The sequence below is a fragment of the Anas platyrhynchos genome, chromosome 5, assembly GCF_047663525.1.
Source record: "Anas platyrhynchos isolate ZD024472 breed Pekin duck chromosome 5, IASCAAS_PekinDuck_T2T, whole genome shotgun sequence".
NCBI classification, from domain to species: domain Eukaryota; kingdom Metazoa; phylum Chordata; class Aves; order Anseriformes; family Anatidae; genus Anas; species Anas platyrhynchos.
The window spans coordinates 39,697,745-39,722,267 of record NC_092591.1 but is presented as its reverse complement, the minus strand read 5'-3'; the positions used below and the strand labels follow the sequence as shown (position 1 = coordinate 39,722,267).

Here is a 24,523-nt window from a genome sequence, read left to right as displayed (position 1 = left end):
GAAGAATGTACATCCTTGCCAAAATTGTCCCTGTTCTAAAACCACGAATATTAGAGATTATCAAAGGGGATTTTGCCAGAATTTTTAAAGTACAGAAAATTATGCATTTCATTCAGAGATACAGCTTACTATTCTTCAACTCAAATAAACATCTGGTGTAATAAATCTAGAAAAGCCACTAAGCTTGACATGTGGGTACATACATTCAAAATCAAAATGATAGGATAATGCTATCAGAAACATGGATACTACTAAATTTCTAGTGGCTTTTATACTGCACGATTACATTTCACTTAATTTCTCTACTGGGTAACTGCTTCCTATTTTACAGAAGTCTTCCAAATCTGTCAAAATAAAACGTCATCATGTTCACAGTAGGCATTCTACTTTATTCTCCTTAGTGCATAACATACTCACTTAAGGTGATGGAATAAATGAGCTGTCACGAACTATGATAAATGCAGGGTTTTTTTATAATGAATTTCATTTTAGCCCTAATTAAGCAAAGTGTTTCATAATGTGTCCAAATTTGAGCATGAGGGCAGTCTTGCTGGCGTTTTAAGGCTATAAATTATCTTGTTGATCTCTATGCACATTCTAACTATATAATACCATGTTCTGTGGTACACTGTTTAATAAACAGGGCAATCCTTGGATTAACATATGAAATTAACAGCATTCTTCAGTTGACAAGAAGTCTAAACAAGACAAGTTCTTAAAGTGAAATTGCACTGATGAAAATAATAGGGTGGCAATCTAAGACATGGCAAACAGTAGTGAAAAGGAAAAAAACAAAAACTCGAAGAAAGAATATTCAAGCTATCTGACAAGAAAACAGTTACAATGTAAGCATATAATTAATGGAAAATGAAGATGAAAAACACCTGTTACATCAAGAATACTGAAAATATAAAATAAATGGAGGAGAAGAAAAAGGAGAATTTTGCTTAATTTTGCTTATCAGAGCACAGAAGTAGTACTTAAAACTTCAAGTATGTGATTACAGATTATGACATGGATATAGGCATTATAATCTGCAAGTTTTTTAACATGTAAATAAGCAGCAACTCAACTGGGGAATATCTTTATTATTTCAGTAATTCTTCATGTTCTACATTAAAGAAAATCAATAGTGATGAAAAATATACATGATTCGTGAAATTTCTAACTTGCCAAATTTAAAATTGGCTGATTCCTCAATATTTTCATGTGCATTATAATGCAGTATGATATATTTAACATATTAGTAATTTAAAACAGTATCCAGAGATAAAAAGCATACTTTTATGTAATAGCACAAATAACTACAAACTAACTTTCCTTCTAGAAAGCAAATTACAGCACTAGCAAAGGCAAGAGGACGATGAGGAAGAGGAAGTATTGGAAGGAAATTAACTCATACACCATGAAGAATCATTCCAAACTTCCTTTCTGATTGAAGATAAAATCATCAGCATGTGCTTCTAAAGAGACTGAAGAACTTACTTTCTGTGATTGTATGCAGTGTAGAAAGTTATTATTTTATTGCTCTTGTCCTTTGCTCTCATTCTCTAGTCTGCTACTCTGTGTTCTCCATTACTGGCCATGTGAATTTTCATTACAGAGTGATGAACATTGGTATAAAAAATGTGTATCTATTTCAGGAAACATACTTTGAAGATAATCTTGCTCCCATTGTCTAGGAGTCTTAGAAATACTGAAATGGGTATATTGATACCATTTCATAGACTTTCAGTCTCTTCTTTCTCTTATGTTTTATTTTATTTTATTTATTTTATTTTTTATCTTTGAAACATGGAGAATTCCTTCATGAGGACAATGTAGCCAAGAGGAAGATTCGTAAAGACACACAATACATGCACAGTGGTGGAACCATTCATTTAGCAGCTAAGCACAAAAGACTGAAACGTTTCAAGTTAAGCAAGAGTAGTATCAATAATTAACCACAAGCTGGGAGAACTTCATCAGTAACAACAGATGGAAATGCTGAAAAGCCTGAACAGCTCATTAGGAAAGACTGACTAATAAACCCTGCTGACCTTGGCTGCTCTTTTGGACTGCAGCTCAGTTTCACCAGACAGAGGCATACACGATATATGGATTTTCTTCTATTTGTACATGCTGAGACATGAAAATCCAGCGAAGAACACACAAAGCAGCTAGCCACATTACATATGCATTTAATCTTGTAAAGGTTAAAAACATTAATCTTAGCATCCTGAAGCAAAACTGTTACCAAAAGTCAGCATATTATCCACTACTTCAATGCGGTTTTGCTAAGAACTCTGGCATATCTGGCTCTCAACGCACTTCTTCACTGGCCCCCATAGTTTAATATCAGATTTCAAAATTTGTAAAATACCTATCCTATGAAAGATTTCACATATGTACACACAAAACTGAAGGGTGCCAGGAGGGGGAAGAATTTTAAAAAATTTCTTAAAGATGCCTGCCTATGAACATACAGGTCAGAAATTTTTCAGTTGAATCTGTTTGAAAAAAAATCACTTTTCTGTTATAGACTATTCTTAGAACAAGAAGATTTAGACAAAATACAAGATTTTAAAATGTTTTGATTTGGTGTTAAAGCATCTAATTTCTGCTGCTGCTTCTGAAGCTGTAATTTCACTTTCATATGTAAGTAAAAAGCATTATAAATTGTCAAAATAAAAGTAAAATTACCCAGTTCCATAAAAGAGCTTTTTTGATAAGGTTTCTGGCATGCAGCAACTTTCAACACTATTTATCATTACCTCTCACAACCGAATTACAAATTTCAAAATATATCAGGGAGATATATTTCAAAATATATCAGGGCACCTTTTGTTATACTCAAAATACAATTAAAGAGCAATAGAGGCATTCACAAAAGGAAGCACACTGACCATGAGGAAAAACGAATGAGAAAGTGAAAAGACATGGTCAGGAAAGGAATTGTGAAGCATAACAGAAATTAAAAATAATTTTTTAAAAAGAATGAAGAAGCCATCACATTGGGAAAGCTTTATTTCTTCATTCAGTAATGAAGAAAATGTTTCTATACCTTCATGATCTCAGAATCAAATAAAAATCAGTTTGAAATTATCACACACTTTTGATTGGTGTTATGACTTTCCCTTTCATATGCCTTTTTCTGTGAAACTTAAAGGCTCTTCTCTTTAAACTGAGCTTGTGATAAAAAATTGTTTTCAAAGTTAAGCAAGTTCTTTTGTGAAAAGGAAACTACTCTCTACTCAGTTCTACATTTCAGCTCCTGAATCCTTTGTGAAAATTTCTTAGGAGATCACATAGGTTGCTATGAAAAGCCCATGATACATTCTTTAAACGAGACCAGCCCATTATTTCATAATGTCATGGGCAGCTACACATCAACCGTTGACTATTTCCTAAATATCAATAATACAATCATAACTGTATTAGTGGCAACTACAGGCATGTCATTCTAGAATTTGCAGCTGGATACTTTAAGACATCTATTATTTTAGAACATTATGTATTATTATCACAGAATATTTTAGAATTATTATTATTGTAGAATAATGTTATATAATACATAAGACCATTGTATAATAACTCTATATACTTGTATTAAAATTATATAATATTTATATTTTACATATGATCTATGGTTTCTATATCATTTATCAAATAGCTAATGTTATTTACATCATTGTATATGTATATTCATACATTATTATATATCTCATATAACCACATTATATACATAATTATATACTATTCTTTTATATCATTTTATAAAAACATTTTATTATTATAAAAAGCTGTGATTTATGGCTAGAGACAAGCATTCTTGGTTGGGAAAGATGCAAAAGATGTAGTGAGTTGTTAGAAGCATAATAAAGTGTATCAGAGAGAAGATCCATGCACAGAGTAGAGAAAAGCTTAAAGACTTTGACTCCATCATCCGAAAGCAGTATTGCACTTCAGTGTAACTGAAGAGAAGAGGATTTCGATACCTTTGTTCTAAAGGAGATATTAGGGAAAAGTAGTAACTTCTTTCCACACATTTTATCAAATTAGCTTACAGAAAAAAAATAAAACTATACTGTGCCCTTGTGTTGGATTAATGATTAAGTACTACAACTGAATTACTACATTCACATTATTTCCTTCATTTTGTGATTCATTAGTCCTGTTACAACATTTTGATTTAATATTAAGACATTTTCATCTATCTGGTTATTAGATACTGTAGACTTGGTTCTATAGGGAAAAACAGTCTGATTTTTTTGACGCACCTCCCCTGTGAAGAGGGGCTAAGAGAGTTGAGGTTGTTCAGCCTGGAGAAGATGATGGGGAGACCTCATAGCAGTAGCTTCTCAGAGCTTAAAGGGGCCCGCAGGAAATCTGGGGAGGGACTCTTTGTCAGGGGGTGCAGTGACAGGACAAGGGGGAATGGATTTAAATTAAAAGAGAGTAGATTTAGATTAGCTATTTTGAAGAAACTCCTTTCTCAGAGGGTTCTGAGGCCCTGGAGCAGGTTGCCCAGAGAAGCTGCAGATGCTCCATCCCTGGAAGTGTCCAGGGCCAGGCTGGATGGGGCTTTGGACAACCTGGTCGGGTGGGAGGTGTCCTGCACATGGCAGGGGGGTGGAACTGGGTGGTCCCTAACAGTTCTTCTAACCCAAAGCATTCTCATTCTGTGATTCTACAGTCCTATGACGATGACAGCTGCTATTTATATACTGAAAAACTGAGCTTTTCCTTCGCCAGGTGCGCGGCAACCCCCGCGCCAGAGAAAGCCGGCGGCGGGGGGGGGGAGGAACGCGGGGCCTCCCCGCGGAATGATGTGGAAGAGCTCGGCCGCCATCTCGCGGCGGCGGCAGGAGAGGCCTTTCTACGGGAGGGAACAAAAGGGGCCAGTCTTAAAATCACATCGTTTCAGTTCTGGAAACAAGAGGGGTGAAAAATTCAAGGAATGCCTTGAACAAAGCAGATAGTAAAAGTAGTTGAAATCAAATGAGTGAAAATTAAGTATTTACCTCTACTATATGGCACTTTCTCATGTGGATGTTTCAACTGAATTACAGAATCACAGAATTACAGAATCACAGAATTCTCTAGGTTGGAAGAGACCTCACAACCCACTCAGTAAAGAAGTTCTTCCTAATAACCAACATAAAACACCTCTGGCACAACTTTAGCCTGTTCTGCCTCATCCTGTCACCAGGCACGTGGGAGAATAGACCAACCCCCACCTTGCTACAGCCTCCTTTAATGTACTTATAAAGAGTGATAAGGTCGCCCCTGAACCTCCTCTTCTCCGGGCTGAACAAACCCAGCTCCCTCAGCCGCTCCTCATAGGACTTGTTCTCCAGAACCCTCACCAGCTTCATCACCCTTCTCTGGACTCTTTTAAGCACGTCCATGTCCTTCTTGTAGTGAGGGGCCCAAAACTGAACACAGTACTTGAGGTGTGGCCTCACCAGAGCCGAGTACAGGGGGACAATCACCTCCCTAGACCTGCTGGCCACAGTGCTTCTTATGCAAGGCATGATGTCGTTGGCCTTCTTGGCCACCTGAGCACACTGCTGGCTCATATTGAACCAACTATCCACCAATACTCCCAGGTCCTTCTCCGCCAGGCAGCTCTCCAACCACTCATCTCCCAGCCTGTAGCTCTGCTTGGGGTTATTGCGCCCCAGGTGCAGGACCCAGCATTGGCCTTGTTGAACTTCATGCAGTTGACCTCAGCCCATCGGTCCCGCCTATCCAGGTCCTCCTGCAGAGCCTTCCTACCCTCAAGCAGATCAACACACACACCTAACTTGGTGTCATCTGTGCACTTCCTGAGGGTGCACTCGATCCCCTCATCCAGATCATCGATAAAGATATTGAAGAGGACTGGCCCCAGTACTGAGCCCTGGGGAACGTCACTAGTGACCGGCCTCCAACTGGATTTGACTCCATTCACCACGACTCTTTGTGCTCAGCTATCCAGCCAGTTTCTAACCCAACAAAGCATACGCCAGTCCAAGCCATGAGCAGACAGTTTCTTGAGGAGAATGCTGTGGGAAACGGTGTCAAAAGCCTTGCTGAAGGTCAAGGTTGACCACATCCAAAGCCTTTCCCTCATGCCCCAAGCGCATCACTTTGTCATAGAAGGAGATCAGGTTCGTCAAGCAGGACCTGCCTTTCATAAACCCATGCTGACTGGGCCTGATCACCTGGTTGCCCTGTAAGTGCCGCGTGATGACACTCAAGATAATCCGCTCCATGAGTTTCCCTGGCATTGAGGTCAAACTGACAGGCCTATAGTTTCCTGGGTCTACCCTCTGGCCCTTCTTGTAAATGGGCCTCACGTTTGCTAGCCGCCAGTCGACTGGGACCTCCCCCGATAGCCAGGACTGTTGATAAATGATGGAAAGGGGCTTGGCCAGCTCCTCTGCCAGTTCTCTCAGTATCTTCGGCTGAATCCCATCTGGCCCCATCAACTTGCGTACATCCAAGTGCCGTAGCAGGTCACCAACCATTTTGTCATGGATAGTGAGGGCCACATTCTGCTCCCCATCCCCTTCCACCAGTTCAGAATACTGGGTATCCAGAGAGCAACAGGTTTTGCCGCTAAAGACTGAGGCAAAGAAGGCATTAAGCACCTCCGCCTTTTCCTCATCTTTCGTAACTAAGTTCCCCCCCGCATCCAGTAAAGGCTGGAGATTCTCCTTAGTCCTCCATTTTGCATTATTGTATTTGTAAAAACATTTTTTGTTGTCTTCAATGGCAGTCGCCAGATTGAGCTCCAGATGAGCTTTGGCCTTTCTAGTTTTGTCCCTGCACTGCCTCGCAACATCCTTATAGTCCTCCTGAGTGGCCCACCCTCTTTTTTCTCCTAAGCTCAGGCCACAATTCTCTGTTCAGACAGGACGGTCTTCTTCCCCGCCGGCTCGTCTTCGGGCACGTGGGGACAGACCATTCCTGCGCCATTAAGATTTCCTTCTTGAAGAGTGCCCAGCCTTCCTGGACTCCTCTGCCCTTCAGAACCGCCTCCCAAGGGACTCTACCAACCAGTGTCCCGAACAGTTCAAAGTCAGCCCTCCGGAAGTCCAATACAGCGGTTTTACTGGTCCCCTTCCTGGCTTCTCCAAGAGTGAAGAACTCTACCATTTCATGGTCAGAGGGGTGAACCAGGTTGGGAAGCTTTCTGGCAATGTCCCTGACCATGGCCCCAGGGAGGCAGTAGGGTCAGGCCGATAAATAGGTCCCTCTGTTCCCCTGAGAAAGGAGTCGCCCACAACAATCACCCTTCTTTCTGTCCTGGTGGAGGCAGTCCAGAGGCGTGGAGTCAACTTCCTCGCCCTAGGCATCCTCCTGGGTAGACTTTCTACCTCTTCCTCAGCTACCGGTCTCTCAAGCTTCAGCGCCTCAAACCTGTTGCATAAGGGCACCTGGGAAGGTGGGGCCGGTGGGGGAGGGCATCACCTGTGATGTGGAGCAGGGACCTGTTTCCATTCCTATTCAACTCTTAGGTCCCTCCTCTGCCCAACAGCAACAGGGCAGGGTGTTCACCCCATTTGGGGTGTCTCACCCTGGTATCTGTCCTTCAGGCCATGCAGGGACTTCCTACAGAGCGCACTGTGTCTGGTGGGACCATTGCAGCTGAGCTAGCAATAGACCACCGTTAGAAGAATTGTTCGTATGGGCGGGGGGAGCGCTCTGCCCTTTCTGCTCGCCCTGCCTGCGCCAACTGCCGCGCCACTCCCTTCTGACGCGCCACGCCCTGTTTGCCCGTCCTGGTCGCCGCGCTCCCTAGGGGCAGCTTTTGAACGGCCGGGGAGGGGGCGCTGCTGGCTCCGCCTACGCCTCGTTCGCATCCCTCGGGAGGGCTGCCGGGTCCTGGCGGCTCCCTCAAGAGGGCTCGATGCCCGAAAAATTAGCCCTGCCCGTCCGATCTCCTGTTCTGCTGCAGAACGCGTCTGCCCTCAGTCGATCGCTTTCTCTCTGTGGATGTTTCAGCTGAATTACGTACATTAACAAACTTGTTCAGAGATGTTATGCACTATTATGGCACAGATTTGTCAGTAATGCAATTGGTGTAATAAATATTTTGTAATCTCGATTTAATTAATATGCACATTACATGACTAGAATTGATTTCAAGTGACACCGAAAAAATAGAAAAGTTTCACTGTCATAACAAAGAGAGCACCATCAAATAACCACAGTAAGCCTTTCTGTCTTCCTTCCTAGCAACTGTTTTACATCCTTCACGACTGCCTCGAGCATTGACAGCAACCCTTTCAAACTGGTGGTATGGGTAAAGCTCTGATTCTAATGAAGTTTACAGGTTATGACCATAGCAATAACAAATCTTAAACAATAAGAATCCATTCTGAATTGCTTTCACATACTCAAGGAAAAATATAACTTACAAAAGGAAAAAAAAAAAAAAAAAAAAAAAGATTAGGTTACATACCCTTCAGGACAGAAGTATAAGACACTTCATAATTGCTGAAAAGTAAACAGAGCTCTCACCAACAAGCCATCATATAAATTTCATGGGACGGATTATGCATAACTTTTTTTTTTTTCTCTGACATAGCTGAGGACTAACTGTTCTAGGCAAAGAATGTCTACAGTAACCCTAGTTGCTCAAAATCCAGACCATTCCAATTGAACAGTGCCCCCCCAATCTTAATCGACTCAGCAGTGAAGATCCTCTTAAAAAACACTTGCCTCTTTGAGCTTATCTACCACCTCTACAATGCTTTGCCATGGCCCTATAATCATACACAGCTAGGATTTCGTTGTTTCTTTTACTTTCAGAGGGCGGTTTAATAATTTCTTGAGAATCTTGCCACACACATACCTTCAAGCACTCCTTAAGGTTTTTCTAAGCTTTTTAGGAGTAAGAAAGAATAAGAGTCTCACTCCTAATCTTTAATACGGAAAGTATGATGAACAACTTTCTTCATAAATACACAATACAGGATTTGGATCAGATTGCAAAAGAGCTGGTTCAGAGAAATTTCTGTCTGTAGGTTTCTTCGGTGCATAATACAAAATCATATTCAACTCAAACACTTCCAATAGTCAGGATATCTACCACCATATTCGTCTGTTACATCTTTAAAGTATAAAATGCAACAAGGTATTACACTAAATCATGGCACAATATGACTTCTCTATGTGGTCCATATTAAATTTTATAATGTGAAGTTCTACACATACAGTAGTATGTAGCAATTAATATTTTTTTTAATCTTAAAACAAGGCATTTTTGCCTTTCTTCACATAATGAAAAGACACTGGAAAGACCCAGACAATGTCTGATGTTTTTAATATGCTCTATTTTTACCAGTGCAGATGCTCATAACATAAAGAATGAACAAGTATCATGTCCCTTTCCTGCCATATTTAAGTATTACAGACTGAAGCAACTTCAGGGAAAGGCAATAATTTTTAAATTAATTACAAAACCCAGAAAAAAATCCTATGAAATAAAATACAAAATAATAAAGGATAATAACAGAGGTGCAGAGAAAAAATGTTTTTTAGAATGTGTGAACATCACAGAAGAAAGAACCTTTCAAAGTGGATGGGCTGTAAATAAAAGGAAAAAAAGGGAAACAAACAAACAAACAAACACAAAAACAACACAAATGAAGATTATACCCCCTTCCATTTAGAAAACTACTAAAACTTAAAAGCAGAACTATTTATGATTTACCAATGCAACATACCCATGTAAGCGGCATCTGACTGTCAGATTATATTCACTATAAAAAATAACATGTTGCCGTAAGAGTTGACATTCTCTTCAGAGACTGAATAACTAGGTGTTGACCTTCCTTTGACATAGGACATACCAAAATACAGGAATTCAGTACCTCCGTCCTAAGTGTTTTTCAGATTATTAGTGTGTCACTATATAGAGATTTTCATATTGCATTTTTTATGTTCCAGAGAATTAAAGAGCTCTGAACAATTGTATATACAAAAAGGATGCATCTACAAAGGGTCACATTGTAGTACAAGTAATTCATTGTCAAGGCCATACAGAGAAAAAACTGGAACACTGTTCAGATGGTCAGAAGTCACAAAAGCATGTGATATTGTAATTTATTCATTGGTATATATATTGTATTGGTATATACCTTAACCTGAGTGCAGACTCTGTTTCAGGAAAACCTTAAAATACTAACTGCTGGAAATGGCATACTTGGGTAGCATTTCTGAGCAGTTTAGTCAGCATGCATCTTTTATGAACCTGACGCCTTATACCAGGCTGGGCTGAGGTCCAAAAATCAAGAAGCACACTGCTAAGGAAGGGGCATGGAGGCAGTGGTAGTAGAAACAATGAGTAAGAGACAATGAAGGCACTCAGATTTGCCAATAAAAAACAAATCAAATACAAACCCACTGTACAGGAAGAAGGCATTCTTACAGTCTGCATTTTATGCTGTTTTCCAGCACCCACTGCTGGACACTACTGGAAACAGAATATTTGCTCCAACTGGTCTTTGATATAGGAAGTTGCTATTGTCATTCAATAATGTAAAATGAAAAATTACACTATATCTCAGAAATCATTAACCTTATAAACAGAACTTTGTGTAAGGTCTTGTGTGACTTTTTAGTAACTCCTAAATTGAATTCAAAAAGCCTTGTTTGAATTGCATCATGCATACACTTATTATTTTTCTGCATCAATTATTTTTCTGATCACTGTGATATAGATCTTACACATCACTGTTATAACCTAAAAGGCTTATAAAACAGTTCTATACCTGTTTCTGGTTTGGAACTAAATAGTCTGAGATAAAACAGTGTCAAGCATCAAGATAATCACCAAACAAATGTATAAAATATAAGTAAACAATCTGTCAGAAATTGCCACTATATCACTCTTCCACTTCATGAACAACAAATATTTGCATTTTAGCTCATTCAAATTCTATTTACATACATATGTGTATAAGATGGTGAGATTTTATGGTGTACTTATTGTTAAAATTTACTTCACAAGTCCACCTGCCTGGAAATGACCCATTCAAAATTTCCTTGCTACTAAACAAGATAACAAAGAACTGCACTTAAACAACAAGACATGACAATACCTGAGAAAAACTCTAATAATCCGGGTAAAAAATAATAACCTGATTTGAAAGAGCACATTTTTATTATTCAAAGTTATGAGCAGCAAACAAACGAATCTCTTTCTCCTGCAGGTTCTTGCAGATGTATTCTTATGGAAAACAAAATGTGCAACACCAGTGCTATTTTAATGAAAGGTGAAATTCAGAACATTGTGTTACAACTGAAATATCTGAATTTCATGAAAAGTGAAAGAAAGAGAAAACACTCCAGTAATTAGGTCATGGCAAGCTTCAGTCTTCCTGGACTGCTACGAGTACCTGCCTTCTCTGCCACTACTATTTCCAGGGTTGCTGGAAATGTGCAAACACAGATTTGTTTCTCACCAAGCCTAAGTATTGTTTGAAATAACCTCTAAAAAAGAATAAACCCCCTTTCCATCTCTGTACTGTTCTTGTGTGGGAGAGTTACACTGTTCTTTGTAACAGTTATTTGAAATGTTTATTGTACATTATTGCTATATTTACTTCAGTGCCAGCTTGCATTTCCCTGTGCTGAATTTCAAAAGACGCTTAATAGGAAAGAGTGCACTCACTGCACACAACAGACTCCTCACCTGTCCTTTCCATGCCACCAGCTGCTACCATCGTTCCGCCCTGTCTACTCAAACAACTCAGACTCTCAGACTTCTCAGTTTAATAGGTTTTATGCTATTATGTCCTGGCCTTTGTGCAGACATAAATAAACATTCTGTAATACAAATACTCTAATTGTACTAATCTGATGACTGCTATATGTGATCTGCTTAATGAGAAGTATGTTTTGGTGAGAAAGAGTGAGTAGTTAAATGTCAGTGCTCTAATATGATAAGCAAATGGAAAAGTACAGCTTGCTGAGATAGACGGAAGAATGTCTTCCGTGCTAAATGAGTACAACAAACAAAACTATGAAAGGGAAATATGAAAAACTACTTTTTGCCATCCTATGTGAGCACATATATGGATTTTAACTAAACTAATTTTAACTGAATTGACAGTCAACTCAAAATGACTTTTATAAAGAAAGGAATTTTTATTATTTGAAGGTAAATATATGTTGCACTATTTAAATCTGTAAATCGCAGTCAGAGAAAGGAAAAAAAATATTACAGAAGTATACCTTTAATGTTTCAATTTCCTCTTTGTGTTCCCTCTTTAAATGCAAAATGGCAGCTTGGTACTCTGTAAAGATAAAAAAGAACATTCCATTAGAGTCAGAAACCTACATGACGTCTTAAGCATAGTGTATTTCATACCCTCACACCGTGAGGTCTGGAATGCAGATGCAGGCTCTCAAATAAAAGACCTTCTGCAAATGGTGATGGAAAATTAAATGCAACGTTGTAATTAGCATTTTTGTTCTGAGACCCCATGACAAGATTTTCAGTGGTCTTACTGAGAACAGAGAATAAAGCAAAGAGGTATTCCATGCTGAGAGGGAAAGGTGGGGTGGAGATATTTCAGACTGGAACAACAAGAAGAAACAGAAGGGTTAGCTTTGCAGATAAAAGTAGAGCTGATAGGATATATTATGACATACATGCATTCACACACACGTACGTTCTAAAAAAAGCATATATTAAATGAAATTATTTAAACTGAACTGTAAATATATGACCACTAAACACATGCAAATTGGATACAGGACTAATCACAAATTCAAAGAAAGACCTGAAAAAGTACCCAACAGCAAGAGATACAAAAAATTCTTAAGTTTGTCATATGAAGCTTAATTGCAAAGATTAAATAATTTCTGAGGGAAAATATACTACATACTACATAATTCTTTTTAATTTGGAGAGGCTATAACAAAACCCAGAAAATTAAACTTAAAGCCAGGGAAATTTATGTCAGCAATGAAAAACTGAAAACACTGAGCACTGATTATATAGTTTTAGAGGTGACTGTAATGTAGATTTACCAAACAAACCTCCAGAACCTGTATCTCATGCTATGGTGTCCCTCACTCCATACTGGCTACATTTGACCGAAAAAGAAAGAAAAGAATTTTCATTACAGTTGTGTAATGATTTAAGAAAAGCCTGTCTCCTGTCCTGTGAGACACTGGTCCAGATGCTCTAGCCCTCCTAAACAAGCAACTGGAGTTAATTCTATTAAGGCTCCACTCCCATCTGCTTCCAAATCAAAATTTATCTGATGGTTCATTTCCAGTTCCCTGGCTAGCTTCTGCTTCCTGAACTAAAAAAAAAAAAAAAAAAAAAAAAAAAAGAATCAGGTCTTAATTTAAACAAGGACTCAAAATAGTCCAAGGAGGTTAAATTTTACTGAAAATGTTCTCCAGTGCTATGTCTCTGGAACATAAGAACCAGTAAAACAGCATTAGATCATCAAAATATGGACCAAAGCACCAGATCAGTAAAATATTTCAGTGGTTCAGTGGTTAGGTGGTTTTCTTATTTTTCTTTTGAGAATACATGAGCAAAAAATAAAAGAAAACCTAACCTAGTCATCACCCTGAAGTCTGTATGATGAGGAACCTTTTAGTTTAAAACTTTTTTTTCCAAATATTTTGAGAGGCAGGTGAAGCTATATCCAAGCAACTGAATTGATAAACAAAACTGAATGAAGTGTTTGATATTTTACAAGATGCAAAACAAAAAACAAAACAAAACAAAAAAAAAGCATAAATACTATAACTAGTCAGAATCACTCATCTGAACACCTCCATACTCTCTTATGAGGTTCTCCTTAGAACTTCCCAGCACGGAAGAACTGACTAACTGCTCTCTTTGAATTATAAGTGGTTAGATCTACACACTTTCAGATTTTATTCCATTAACTTGGAATCTCAGCAAGTGGCGAGCCGATCGCCTCACCACTTCTCGAGGCGATTGGCTCCGGCCGGGACAGACACATTCTGCAGCGGAGCGGGGGATCAGACAGGCAGGGCTAATTTTTCCGGCACCGAGCCCACTCGAGGGAGCCACCAGGACCCTGCAGCCCATGCGAGGGAGGTGAACGAGGTGAGAACAAGGCGTAGGTGGAGCCAGCAGCGTCCCCTCCCCAGCCGTTCAAAAGCTGCCCATAGGGAGCGCGAGCGACCAGGACGTGGCATGTCAGAAGGGAGTGGCGCGACAGTTAGCAGGGCAGTTTCACGCAGGCAGGGTGAGCAGGAAGTGCAGAGCGTTCCCCCCCCACCTATATGAACAGGGGTGGTGGAAGTGGCTATGTCAGAGAAAGTTTTGATGTCGCGGAACTTGAGGCTAGGAATGATAAGGTTGAGTCCCTATGGGTTAGGATCAGCAGGAAGGCCAACAAGGCAAGCATCCTGGTGGGGGTCTGTTATAGGCCGCCAAACTAGGATGAGGAGAATGAGGAGGAGTTCTACAGGCAGCTGACAGAAGTTGGGAAATCATCATCGCTTGTTCTCGTGGGGGACTTCAACTACCCAGATATATCCTGGAAGCACAACACAGCCCAGACAAAGCAGTCTAGGAGGCTTTTGGAGAGCGTGGAAGATAGCTTCCTGACGCAGCTGGTTAGTGAGCCTACCAGGGGAGGTGCCCCGCTAGAACTTCTCTTCACAAACAGAGAATGTGGTGGTTGGAAACTGTCTTGGGTAAAGTGACCATGAAATGGTAGAGTTCTCCATTCTTGGAGAAGCCAGGAAGGGGACCAGTAAAACCGCTGTATTGGACTTCCGGAGGGCTGACTTTGAACTGTTCGGGACACTGGTTGGTAGAGTTCCTTGGGAGGCGGTTCTGAAGGGCAGAGGAGTCCAGGAAGGCTGGGCGCTCCTCAAGAAGGAAATCTTAATGGCACAGGAGTGGTCTGTCCCCACGTGCCCGAAGATGAGCCGGCGGGGAAGAAGACCGTCCTGTCTGAACAGAGAATTGTGGCCTGAGCTTAGGAGAAAAAAGAGGGTGGGCCACTCAGGAGGACTATAAGGATGTTGCGAGGCAGTGCAGGGACAAAACTAGAAAGGCCAAAGCTCATCTGGAGCTCAATCTGGCGACTGCCATTGAAGACAACAAAAAATGTTTTTACAAATACAATAATGCAAAATGGAGGACTAAGGAGAATCTCCAGCCTTTACTGGATGCGGGGGGGAACTTAGTTACGAAAGATGAGGAAAAGGCGGAGGTGCTTAATGCCTTCTTTGCCTCAGTCTTTAGCGGCAAAACCTGTTGCTCTCTGGATACCCAGTATTCTGAACTGGTGGAAGGGGATGGGGAGCAGAATGTGGCCCTCACTATCCATGACAAAATGGTTGGTGACCTGCTACGGCACTTGGATGTACGCAAGTTGATGGGGCCAGATGGGATTCAGCCGAAGATACTGAGAGAACTGGCAGAGGAGCTGGCCAAGCCCCTTTCCATCATTTATCAACAGTCCTGGCTATCGGGGGAGGTCCCAGTCGACTGGCGGCTAGCAAACGTGAGGCCCATTTACAAGAAGGGCCAGAGGGTAGACCCAGGAAACTATAGGCCTGTCAGTTTGACCTCAATGCCAGGGAAACTCATGGAGCGGATTATCTTGAGTGTCATCACGCGGCACTTACAGGGCAACCAGGTGATCAGGCCCAGTCAGCATGGGTTTATGAAAGGCAGGTCCTGCTTGACGAACCTGATCTCCTTCTATGACAAAGTGATGCGCTTGGGGCATGAGGGAAAGGCTTTGGATGTGGTCAACCTTGACCTTCAGCAAGGCTTTTGACACCGTTTCCCACAGCATTCTCCTCAAGAAACTGTCTGCTCATGGCTTGGACTGGCGTATGCTTTGTTGGGTTAGAAACTGGCTGGATAGCTGAGCACAAAGAGTCGTGGTGAATGGAGTCAAATCCAGTTGGAGGCCGGTCACTAGTGACGTTCCCCAGGGCTCAGTACTGGGGCCAGTCCTCTTCAATATCTTTATCGATGATCTGGATGAGGGGATCGAGTGCACCCTCAGGAAGTGCACAGATGACACCAAGTTAGGTGTGTGTGTTGATCTGCTTGAGGGTAGGAAGGCTCTGCAGGAGGACCTGGATAGGCGGGACCGATGGGCTGAGGTCAACTGCATGAAGTTCAACAAGGCCAATGCTGGGTCCTGCACCTGGGGCGCAATAACCCCAAGCAGAGCTACAGGCTGGGAGATGAGTGGTTGGAGAGCTGCCTGGCGGAGAAGGACCTGGGAGTATTGGTGGATAGTTGGTTCAATATGAGCCAGCAGTGTGCTCAGGTGGCCAAGAAGGCCAACGACATCATGCCTTGCATAAGAAGCACTGTGGCCAGCAGGTCTAGGGAGGTGATTGTCCCCCTGTACTCGGCTCTGGTGAGGCCACACCTCAAGTACTGTGTTCAGTTTTGGGCCCCTCACTACAAGAAGGACATGGACGTGCTTAAAAGAGTCCAGAGAAGGGTGATGAAGCTGGTGAGGGTTCTGGAGAACAAGTCCTATGAGGAGCGGCTGAGGGAGCTGGGTTTGTTCAGCCCGGAGAAGAGGAGGTTCAGGGGCGACCTTATCACTCTTTATAAGTACATTAAAGGAGGCTGTAGCAAGGTGGGGGTTGGTCTATTCTCCCACGTGCCTGGTGACAGGATGAGGCAGAACAGGCTAAAGTTGTGCCAGAGGTGTTTTATGTTGGTTATTAGGAAGAACTTCTTTACTGAGTGGGTTGTGAGGCATTGGTATGGGCTGCCCATGGAAATGGTGGAGTCACCATCCCTGGAGGTCTTTAAAAGACGTTTAGATGTTGAACTTAGCGATATGGTTTGGTGGAGAGCTTGTTAGTGTTAGGTCAGAGGTTAGACTGGATGATCTTGAGGTCTCTTCCAACCTAGAGAATTCTGTGATTCTGTGAACTCCTTTTTGATATGCTTTTTGGACACAAACTGCTTATTCATTCGCCTAAACTAGACTTAAAAAAACAGCTGTCTCAGGTCCTCAGAACAGTCAGTGACCCTTCTGGCACCTTAATTATTTAAGCACTCAGTTTGCAAGGCATGAACCTTATGAACATTGTGACTTGAAGTTTAGCTCTTTAAGGTCACATGATAGCCAGAGCAAATAATAGGCTTTCAAAATGCTTCTAACAATCTTAACAAAAGATCTACTGTCTCTCTTGGACTGCCCAGTGCTCAACATTCTTTAGGATTTGGGTATGAACTTGTGCTGGCATAGACGTCTACTGCACCTAAAGCAGATTTTTCACTCTGTCTACCCACTCCTAACTCTCTGTTGCCTCTTCTCTTATGTTGCCATGAATGTTTGTGAAAGCACAAAATGATGGAAGAACCCTGGCAGTTTAAACCTAATACAGCACAAAAACAGTTAAAAAAAATAAAAATAAAAAATTAGTTGTGCATTATTTTTTGTGATAGACATTTTGCAAGATACCATCATTTTAAGTTATTTAAGTTCCAAAGTCCCAAAGGCATATGCTTTTCATTACTCCTAGCTGAAAGTTCCAAAATAAATTCTTGAGATTGCTTTGTTTAAACTTTGTTATAGAGTAAAATAAAAAGTAGAGATTCTTTTACAGTTTGCTTATTCCAAATAGAAGTATGCTTAGCAACTACTAGATTATAAGAATAAACCTAATTCGTTCCTTAAAATACTGTTACTACATAAAAGCAAGTGTATCATACATTGGTATACTATAATGTATTTAAAACATTGTCTACTATGCGGTAAGTAGGCATTCTGCAGCATAAGCTTCTTTTGTTTCTTTCTACCATTGTAGTTTCTCCTAATTAAATAATAAAAAGAAATACTTATTGGATTAAAAACAACACCCAATGAAGTACTGTTTTTATGGATTGTTCTTGGAGCCAGCTGAGATACAATGCTGCAACAAAACCTCTCAATACATGGTGCTACAATACCTTAATGACGTTCAGACTGATATGGAAATAAAGCTAATCATCACAGAAGCACAAAGTTACAGAATGGTTGAAGGCTGGATGAGACCTCTGAAGGTCATCTGGTCCAGATTCCTTCTTCAAGCAAGGACACCTAGAGCCAGTTTCACACTAACATGTCCAGATGCATCTACAAGCACAAAGATTCCACAACTACTCCGGGCAACCTGTGCCAGTGCTCAGTCACCCACACGGTGAAAAAGTGTTTCCTGATGTTCAGACAGAACCTCCTGTGTTTCATTTGCTGTCCATTGCCTCCTGTCCTGTCACCCAGCACCACTGAAGAGAGCCTGGATCCGTCTCCCCTTACAGACCAAAGCTGACCTGGTGTCAGGGTGTGGCTCTTTACTGCATTCCATGTCAGCACATCCCCTGTTTTACGTAATGTCAAGATTTTTATATTTTCTGAGGTTTTAAAATCTTTCATTATCCTGGGTAACAGAAGACTGATGGTGGAAATATCCTGTTGTGCTTGCCTGGTCTACAAACAGCCTGCCAGCAAGAAAGTGGCTGTAAGGCATAAATAAGTTAGCCATCCCCAATTCAAACAGTACTCTGAAGAGCTTTTTAAACAAACAAATAAGATACAAATCAGATGGGAAATGCTCTTACCCTGACAAGTGACCACAAGCAAATTAGGATTTAATTACTGAGAAAACAATGAAAAATGTGAATGTTAGTCATTCACATAAGGCAAACAAGTGAGAAGTAAATAATCTCACTGTACAAATTCAGTTCCAACCAGCTCTAACAATTTTAATTTACTACTTCCAGTACACTTTTTTCTCTGTGTTGAGAGGAGATCGTCCCAGGAAAAATATTATAAAAGTTGGAGGGTTTTTGACCTACTTGGGCATACTCTTTACTTATGCAACTTGGTGCTTCCTTCAGTCAATAATTATAACCCACTGCTGCTAAAGCAAACCATCATAAGACTAGTTGTTTTTTTTCCTGAGATTTTCCTGAGATAAAGCAGACGTACATGTGGCATAGATATCGATTTTTTTTTTTTTTTTTTTTTTTTTACCTCTTCTGGTAGTTAGGAAAGCATTTTCTGTGTACCAGGATATTGAAAAATGTTTCAGTAAAATACTTGCTTTAAAGTAACATTAATATTGGCAGGAAGCTAGACAGAGGCCTTGGTGAAAACTAAAGATATAGAGTAATTTTAACTTAGCTAATGAAAAAGCACGGCAATGCGAGGTTTCTATTTTGGATGTACGTTGTTGGAAAATTAAACTGGTTAGTTATTGTAAAAACAGAAATCTCCTTAGTGTGAAACTTAAATTTCCACTTGATCCCATGTTTTGCCATTGGACGTAGGTAAGGCAGGTATATAAAACAGTCTTGCTAATCATACAGATTCATCATCAGATATACTAAAGCTTTACTTGGACTTCATTATCATGAGAGTTATAATGATAACAAAATGAACTTTCCCTCCCTCCCCACTACTGTTTTTCTGTACTTTCATCCTTTACATTCACACTTCTTGTATCTATGGTGTAATACACAATAAATGTTTGTTCATTGTCTTTTGTATTATAAAAACAAGGAGTTGTTTGAGGAGCGGGAGTTGTGAAAGCTCCCTGCTGAAGTAAGGAGCTGTATAATACTTGGCTAGACACTATGAAAATTCTTTTGCTTAATGTAACTAAAAAGAGAACCCCCTCCCCTTCTCTCCTTCTGCATCTCAGTTGCCTCTTTTGTTCAAAGACACTGCTGCAAAGCTCATGTAACCATCAAGGAAATAAGTTGCTAAACTAGCGTATCAACATCCTGCGTTCCTGTCTCACGCTGGGCCAACATGACCAAAAGAAAAGAAGTTGAACCACAACGCTGAGGAAGACTACGGCCTTCATCTTCACGACCACCAGAGGGACAGAGACGACCCCCTAGCAACAGTGTGCACAGTCGCATAATATAGCAGGATGTGCTGCGTAATCCCAGAATTACCAAGATATAAAAAGGGACCCTGGCGGGGGTGAGGTGCACGCCGTTGGCGGAGCTGAGACTCCCCGGCCGCCCAGCGCTGTTTTGCTTGCTGTTGCTTACTCAATAAATTTCTTTCTATTATTAATGGAATGCTCTCTGAAAATTAATTAAGGGGGCAACTTATAACATACGGTTTGCCGTATGTATTTTAAATCCATTAGGCAACATACACCAACATTAAATCATGCAGGTCCTCTCTGCACATAGAAGGTCAAAGAGATGCCTCTGGCCTAGGTCAAATCACTTTTCCAAGTTCTGAAATCTATCCAGATCACTTTCAGAGAAATAGTTAGCACCTAGTGAAAGTACTTGAGATTTACCCAGTCAAGTAGATTTCAATGCAGAGCTTCACTGAGTCATATTAGAGAAAAAAATAGCTGTGTAAGTAAAAGATTGTGTCTAATTTGGAGAGAGAAACTTGTTGTAGAACATTAAAACAGTAAAATGAGTTGGATTTCTTATGGGAAACTAATTTGGTTTCCAGAAGACACTACAAAGCAAAAGGAAAGTCAGTGAATTAAGTAAAAATATCTTATTTTGTTTGGGATTACTCATGTTACTAATCTATGGAGGTTCAGGAACACATTGCAAAGTCTCTATTTTGTTCCTATTTCTACAAGTCCCTGCAGAGGTAAACAAAACTGCCAAGTGTAGAGTGGCAGGACTGTGATGAAGGGCATTCTCAGGAAGCTAGCACTAGATTTACAGCAAAAGACCAGTTGGAATGGGGAGTTAGCACTCTCATTGCTTGAAAACAGTATAGTTACAAAACTCAAACCAGAAACCAGACAGTGAAAACACCTCGGGCCTCAGAAACTTTAAAGCACACAGGTCTAAACTTCTGAAGCCAAATACAAAAGCTTAGCTGAGACTTACCAGAATAAAAATCTAAAAATACAGAACATATGACATATTTCAGCTCACATTACTTTGTGAGGAAATTCCTCACTGAAGTAATACGTAAGATGACTAGTCATATGTATACCATATGTATCCCAGTTGTCACTCTGAAATAAAAATCATTCAGCTTCATAATGAACAAAATTGTATGCGCCTTGAGCCATGCCAAAAGTCTATTTTGCCTAGTATACCGTCTCTGACAGTAGCCAAAATGCAGGTGACATGAAAAATAAGAACAGGCAAAAAGGTAGCCATACTTTTCTCTCATGCTCTTCCAGCAACATGATTTGCAATTCAGAACTTTTAAACCACAGATGTTGTTTTCATATTTAACAGTTTGCAAGTGGATTCCTCTCATGAATGTGCATTGCTGATTTTAAAACTCCTTGAAGCAGATAACATCCTGCAGCAAATAATTAATTACACATTAGGTGAAGACCCTTTTGTTTATTTGGAATCTCTACCTGTTAGTCTCATTTGATGTCTGCAATACGTGCACTGGAAGAAAAGTGTTTGCTATTTACTCATTTGCTATTTGTTACAATTTTAGAGATCTCCATCATAAACCCCTTGATTATTTCTTTTTCGGGTGACAGTATATTAGTCTATATAGTCTTTCTTCATAAAGAGCACATTCCATAATTGTGATCAAACTTACTGTCCCCTTCTGAAACTACAGTTTCCCACCAAATTCAAAATGTGGACATTTAAGCACTGGAATTACAGTAATCTACATATTTGTCTTTTATTTCTGTCCTACTGTTTCCTACTACCATTGGTTGATCACTACTGAGTATGTGAAATGAGAGATCTTTCCCAAGATCTATTTCAATATCAAGGTCCTACCGAGGTCTTGTATTTAAAGAGTGATGACCTGATCAGAGTTCATTATATATGTGAATTTAGGATTTCTTTTTTTTCTTTGGATTTCTTTCTTCCTCAAGTGCAAAACTTAACGTTCTTCATTTTGGATTTCCTTTGCCATTATCCATCAGTCTTCAAATGTTTGTTGCTTTTTTATTTTGGCATTTTCATGAGATAAATTTGCATTGCACTTTCTCAGGTCTTATTCTTTTCTACACTTACTAATTTCATTTCAGGTGCAAGCTTTCCTATCTCCTGCTCACTTTTTCAGTTCATTTATGAGTATATGTGCAGAGTGTAGAGTTGCAGAGCCTTTGCACCCTCATCAGTTTTACAGATGACACAAAATGGGGATGAGTCTTTGATACACCTGTGGGACCGTCAAGGGGGACCTTGACAGGCTGGAGTAATGAGCTGACAGGAACACGCAAAGGAAGAGGCATGCAAAGTCCTGCACCTGGGGAAGAACAACCCCAAGCCCCTATGCATGCTGCATGCAACCCTGCTTTGCAGAAAAGGACCTTGGGGTCCTGGTGGACACCAAGTGGAGCAGGAGCCAGCAATGAGCCCTTGTACCAAAGAAACTTGATGGTATCCTGGGCTGCAATAGGGAAAGTACTACCAGAACGTTGAGGGAGGTGATCTTTCCCCTCTAATCAGCACTGGTCAGGATGCACGTGGAGCACTGTGTCTGGTTCTGGACTCCTCAGTAGGAGAGAGACATGGAGCTAGCAGAGGGAGTCCACCAAGGGCCACAGAGGGACTGACATGCCTATAAATCACAACTGCTTGCAGAAGCACGGAAATCCATCTACCTGATAATATTTCTGTGCAGACCTGAAGTTGAGTGTCCTATTTGTCACTAATTTGCTACATAAAGTGTTAGTAGCTTTGTATTTCTGTCTATATGATGTGATCCTATCTGACAACTGGGCCAGGAAGTAGAAGTAGTAGGTATAATAAAGCACTGTGCCTCCAGAAATCTATTTTGGAAATATTTTATATATACGCACGTTTATATATATATGTATGTATGTAAATGTATGTATATAAAAGGTATGTGTCCATATATGAAAGTATACACAAAGCCTTTGATTTTTAACTTCAGAAGGAAAAAAAAATTGCAGAAAGAAATCATGAATCTTCCATGCAACCATCCTGGCCCAAAAAATTAGTAAGAAAAATTCTGCAACATTTAATGTCTTCATACAGACTGGGAAAAAGTATTCTAGGCTGACAGTCACTGACAATTATATTATATACAGACTGATGTTTTAATTGCATATTGAGAACTGAGTTAACAGATGAAGAGCTATCTGAAGATATTAATATCTGAGTTTTAAACATTAACACAGAATGACCGAAACAAAGAGCCATTAAAGCTAATTTTACAAGAATACTCTGCTCTGGAATATGAATCAGAGTAAGTTGGTTTGTACATGAAACATGGTAAGTTATTCCTTTCCAATTCTCCCCTACATTGTAAGTTAAGATGCCTGAAATGAAACCAAACTAAAAATGAATTACTCATCTCTAAATTGCTATTCAGTTAGTTGTAAACAATGATTTACAGCCTAAATCTTTGCTAACACATTTTAGAGCAGAACTGAGTGGTAGGAGTTTCTGTTTCATGAACAATTCTTTGATGTTTACTTATTTGTTCCACTGGAAAGGAGGGAAAAAATATGACATTTTTATGAGATGGATAAACTGAACAGCATGCTCATTTGCCTGGTCTCCAAGCAAGCAGTGAATTACATGAGTGGCCTGGAACTCCAAAGATCTAAGTGTTTCTGTGGCCTCCATACCACCATCAAAATCCTACTTCATGTGAGGGAAATGGAAAATGCCAGCAATTGAGTCGTCAGAGAGAGATGAACCGAGCCGACCAGACCAGACTCTTCAGATGCTCACTTACTGACAGTTTGCACAGACAACATAACTTTTACAACCTGAGATAACTGATTGAATGTGCAGGGGAACTCTAACAAGCTTTAACAGTTCCAATATAAGTTGCTTTTATTTATGCAAAAATGCCTGAATACTGTTTTATTTTTTACGATGTACACGTACTAATGTACATGTAACAACCACGAGTGGACTTTCATCATGATATTTCAGAGGCAACAGGACAGGGCTTCAGAGTCATTTGGATTCATTTCTTTAAGTATCACTTAAAGAAATGAACTAACACTTGTTAGTTCACTTAACACCATCATCTGAAAGCTGTAATTCCTTTAATCCACCAAAATAGTCTAATACTGAACTAGTACAGGCTAAATTTAGTTCTTGTACACACACACAAAATCAGCTGCCATTTCTATATGCAATATTTACTCAAATCTGTAAAAGTATGCTGCTATGAAATTTCTCAACATTTATTAAATTATTTCACTTTGTCTTTTTGCTTAAATTCAGCTGTTACCTTGTTTTGACATAAGGAACATCTCACAATGGAAAAGTATAGTCCACAACTTCAGAATAAACGCCTCCATCCCGATTCTCACTACAGCTGCAGTCTTCCCGTCAAGGCTCATTATAATCAGGCATTGCTTATTCTAACAAACCCAAGCATTAGGGATAGAAGATACTCCCTAAAATGGGTTACATTTACCTGGATTTTGCTCACAGACAACCAAATTAGAGGAAAGTAATACATCAGTTCCCTATTGTGATATCACTCTGATCTGTCTTCAAATTTCAGCTTCACAAACTTTGACACGTAGCATTGTGGGATGGATCTGAAAGTCAGGGAAACAGACCTAAGTACCACTTGCTGTAGCAGGATAGCTGCAACTGAAATTGCAG

The 24,523-nt window shown here is 40.1% G+C and overlaps 1 protein-coding gene across 1 annotated transcript in view; it reads right to left on the bottom strand.

The window, feature by feature from the left end:
- The window catches only part of LOC101793866 (formin), a 150,277-nt gene that overhangs the window by 112,061 nt on the left and 13,693 nt on the right, over nucleotides 1-24,523 (bottom strand). Inside the window, exon 3 of the mRNA XM_072038908.1 lies at nucleotides 12,214-12,275. Coding sequence (XP_071895009.1) covers nucleotides 12,214-12,275 — 62 coding nt within the window. The remainder of the gene's footprint in view (nucleotides 1-12,213; nucleotides 12,276-24,523) is intronic.